At 27.7% G+C, this 2924-nt stretch overlaps 1 protein-coding gene across 1 annotated transcript in view; it reads right to left on the bottom strand.

Annotated features, from left to right (window-relative positions):
• LOC101497926 (probable beta-D-xylosidase 7) overlaps positions 1-1926 on the bottom strand; it is a 7123-nt gene extending 5197 nt beyond the window's left edge. The window contains exons 1-2 of the mRNA XM_004513772.4: positions 1441-1926; positions 813-1118 (exon numbers count right to left, since the gene is read on the bottom strand). Of these exons, the coding sequence (XP_004513829.1) occupies positions 813-1118; positions 1441-1854 (720 nt within the window). The 5' untranslated portion in view covers positions 1855-1926. The remainder of the gene's footprint in view (positions 1-812; positions 1119-1440) is intronic.
• Between the last annotated feature and the right edge of the window lie 998 nt (positions 1927-2924).

Below are 2924 nucleotides of genomic sequence, written 5' to 3'. Positions count from 1 at the left end.
TAATAATAATAATAATAATAATAATAATAATAATAATAATAATAATAATATATTCACGTAGGTGTGGGGTGGGGTGGGCTTTGTATTAAATCACTTGTACTTCTACTCATATTCCTTTAATTTTACGACACAAAATTTAATTTATTACCCTATTCATTCTTAAGCTATATATATGCAATATAAAAAAAAAATTAGACATATTAGACTGATCTATATATATCAATATAAATAATATATTTTTATTATTAATATTAGTATATTATAATTTATACTATTAAATTATAAATTTATTAACACTTTAAATATAATATTAGTCTATACTAATTTTTTTCTCATATTTAAATATATTATTATAAATTAGAATTGAAATTTGAATTCATGGAAAGTTAGGTTCTTTAAATGTCGCATTAAATACTAAAATGAAGCTTAATGTTATTGGTCAATTTAAAAATAAATTAAATTATTTATTTAAATATGTTAATATGAAATAAATTTTTAATTATTTTATTGACCATATCAAATTTTTTTAAAAGGTTACCTAAAAATAAATATATGACATACTACCAATCAAATTTAGATTTTAAATTTTTTTATCAGGTCAAATCTATATCTTACAAAGCTTAACTATGATACAACGGTGTGATTCAAGTTCCAAACAATCAGCATAAGACAAACATTATGATTCAAGTTCCAAGCCTTCATCAACGTCATAAAACAACTCAATTCAAAAGCCAGAAAACCAAAACACGCTCTGCACAATACTCCAGAAAACAAAAAAGACAATTCAACAGCTATAGAGAAAGCAAACTTACATGAGCATCAAAATCAAAACGATCGACACCGTTCCAATTATCCAAATCATAGGCAGTAAAGTGTTTGCAACAAGCAGAGGCTTTAAGACGCTCTCCACCAATTAATTTCCCACCGTTAAAGGAATCACCTTGAAGACCTCTCACATAGGAAACACCATACTTTGCATTTACCAAAGGATCTTCTCCAGCTGTCTCTTGACCTCTTCCCCATCTTGGGTCCCTAAATATGTTTATATTTGGTGCCCAAAATGTCATCCCCTCTGCCTGTCCAGCATTGTATATTCCTCTCGCTTCAGTTCCAATCACCTTCACACACTCACACACAACATTCAAATTAACATTCTAATAAACATAACACAAAATTATACTCTCTCCATTAAAATGAGTCACATATTGAAAAACATAATGTTTAGCAAAAATAAAATAATTATTTTACCAAATTATTTTTATTTGATTATTTTTCTACAATCTCAAATATAAAATGAAATTGATGTTTTCGAAGTAGTACCCATGTTTTTATGAATTTGACAAAAATTCAACCGGTACTGTCAAAATCACGGTGTAAGATGATTCCATAAAACTCTCTTTTAATTAAAACAATTAAGAGATAATAGAGTAATAGACTGACCTTACTGATTTGATACCAGAGTTTGGAATCAAAAGAAGCAGCAGTGAGAATAACTTGAGGAAAACTAGTTGCTGCTTTAATAGTTCCATTCAATCTTATCCCTTTACCAGCGTTAGCAACACCGTGCAACGCTTCACTCCACCATTGATAACTCGGTATACCGAGTCGTGGAATCGAGGGAGCGGTGTTAACGAGTTGAGCGAGTTTCTCATCCAATGTGAGTCGTGAAACAATGTCTTTGGCTCTTTCAATGATGGGAAGTTTGAGATTGCAGAAGGCATAGGATTTTGTAAGTGGGTTGGAGATGTCACAGGAGTATGGTGGCTGAGTTGGTGACTCGGCGTGAACGAGTTGGTGGTAGTGAGTTAGGAAAATGAAAGAGATTAAAGTAATGGTAATGGATAAGTGGCCCATGCTGTGAGAGAATGAAAATTTGTGAAGGTTGCAGAACAGAGCATGTGTTTTTTCTTTCTTATGCGAAACTTTATGCTGACACAAGAATGTATATATATGGTATGCCCATAAGGGTAGATTTGTCATTCGCGCAATAGTTACTCGTTACAAGGAGAGGGATGTAATTTTGGTTTCCCTCATTCTGGTTCCCTTGTGGCTTTGTTCTACGGTTTTTTTTCTTTCATTGGTTAAATTAGTTTTTATTATTTATAAAATTTTGAAATTTCGTTTTTAAAATCGATAAAGAATATTATAATTTTAGTAATATAAGATTATTATGCGGTTATTTTTATTTTATGATAGAAAATTGATATATATTTTTGAATGATTTTTTTTATACATATTTATAATAGTATAAAAAGTTTCACTGTAAAAAATGAGTTTAAATTTCGATTTATAAGTCAATATTTTGAAGACTTTTATCTTAAACATATAATATTTAAAAAAAATTATATTTAATTCATCTCAACTTAAAAGATTATAAATTTGTGTGAATGTACTTTTAATAATGTTATAAATATACTTGTAAAATATCATTCAAAAATATAAAAGTTGAAGAATGTTTTATTTTACCAAGTACTAAAACAACTTATAGAAATATGTTTTGTGCAATCCTAACAGGATTCTTGAATATTAGTTCCTTAGGAACTATATCACAAATGATTTTCATAAACAACTATCAAGAGCAATTTATTATTTGAACAATTTTTCAAGGATATTTGATTATTAAATTTTTAATTTTTCAAGAACTATCAAACAAATCATCATATGATTCAAGAAACCATTCTTTTGCAATCAGTTAGGGATATGCTTTATTGTTAATTTTTTCTTAAATTTATCAAGAATAAAATATAAAGGCATGACAATTATACATGCCAAGGAAATTAAGAAGAATTATTCTTCTAATAGAACATCTAAATTAAAAATGTGATGGTAGGATTTCATATCGACAACATATTATGAAATTAACCAAAACTATAATAAAATATAGAACAATAGAATGAACATAGAAAAGACAAAATAAAAAAATA

Source organism: Cicer arietinum, chromosome 2 (assembly GCF_000331145.2).
Source record: "Cicer arietinum cultivar CDC Frontier isolate Library 1 chromosome 2, Cicar.CDCFrontier_v2.0, whole genome shotgun sequence".
Taxonomy (NCBI): domain Eukaryota; kingdom Viridiplantae; phylum Streptophyta; class Magnoliopsida; order Fabales; family Fabaceae; genus Cicer; species Cicer arietinum.
This window is presented reverse-complemented; position numbering and strand designations above follow the sequence as displayed.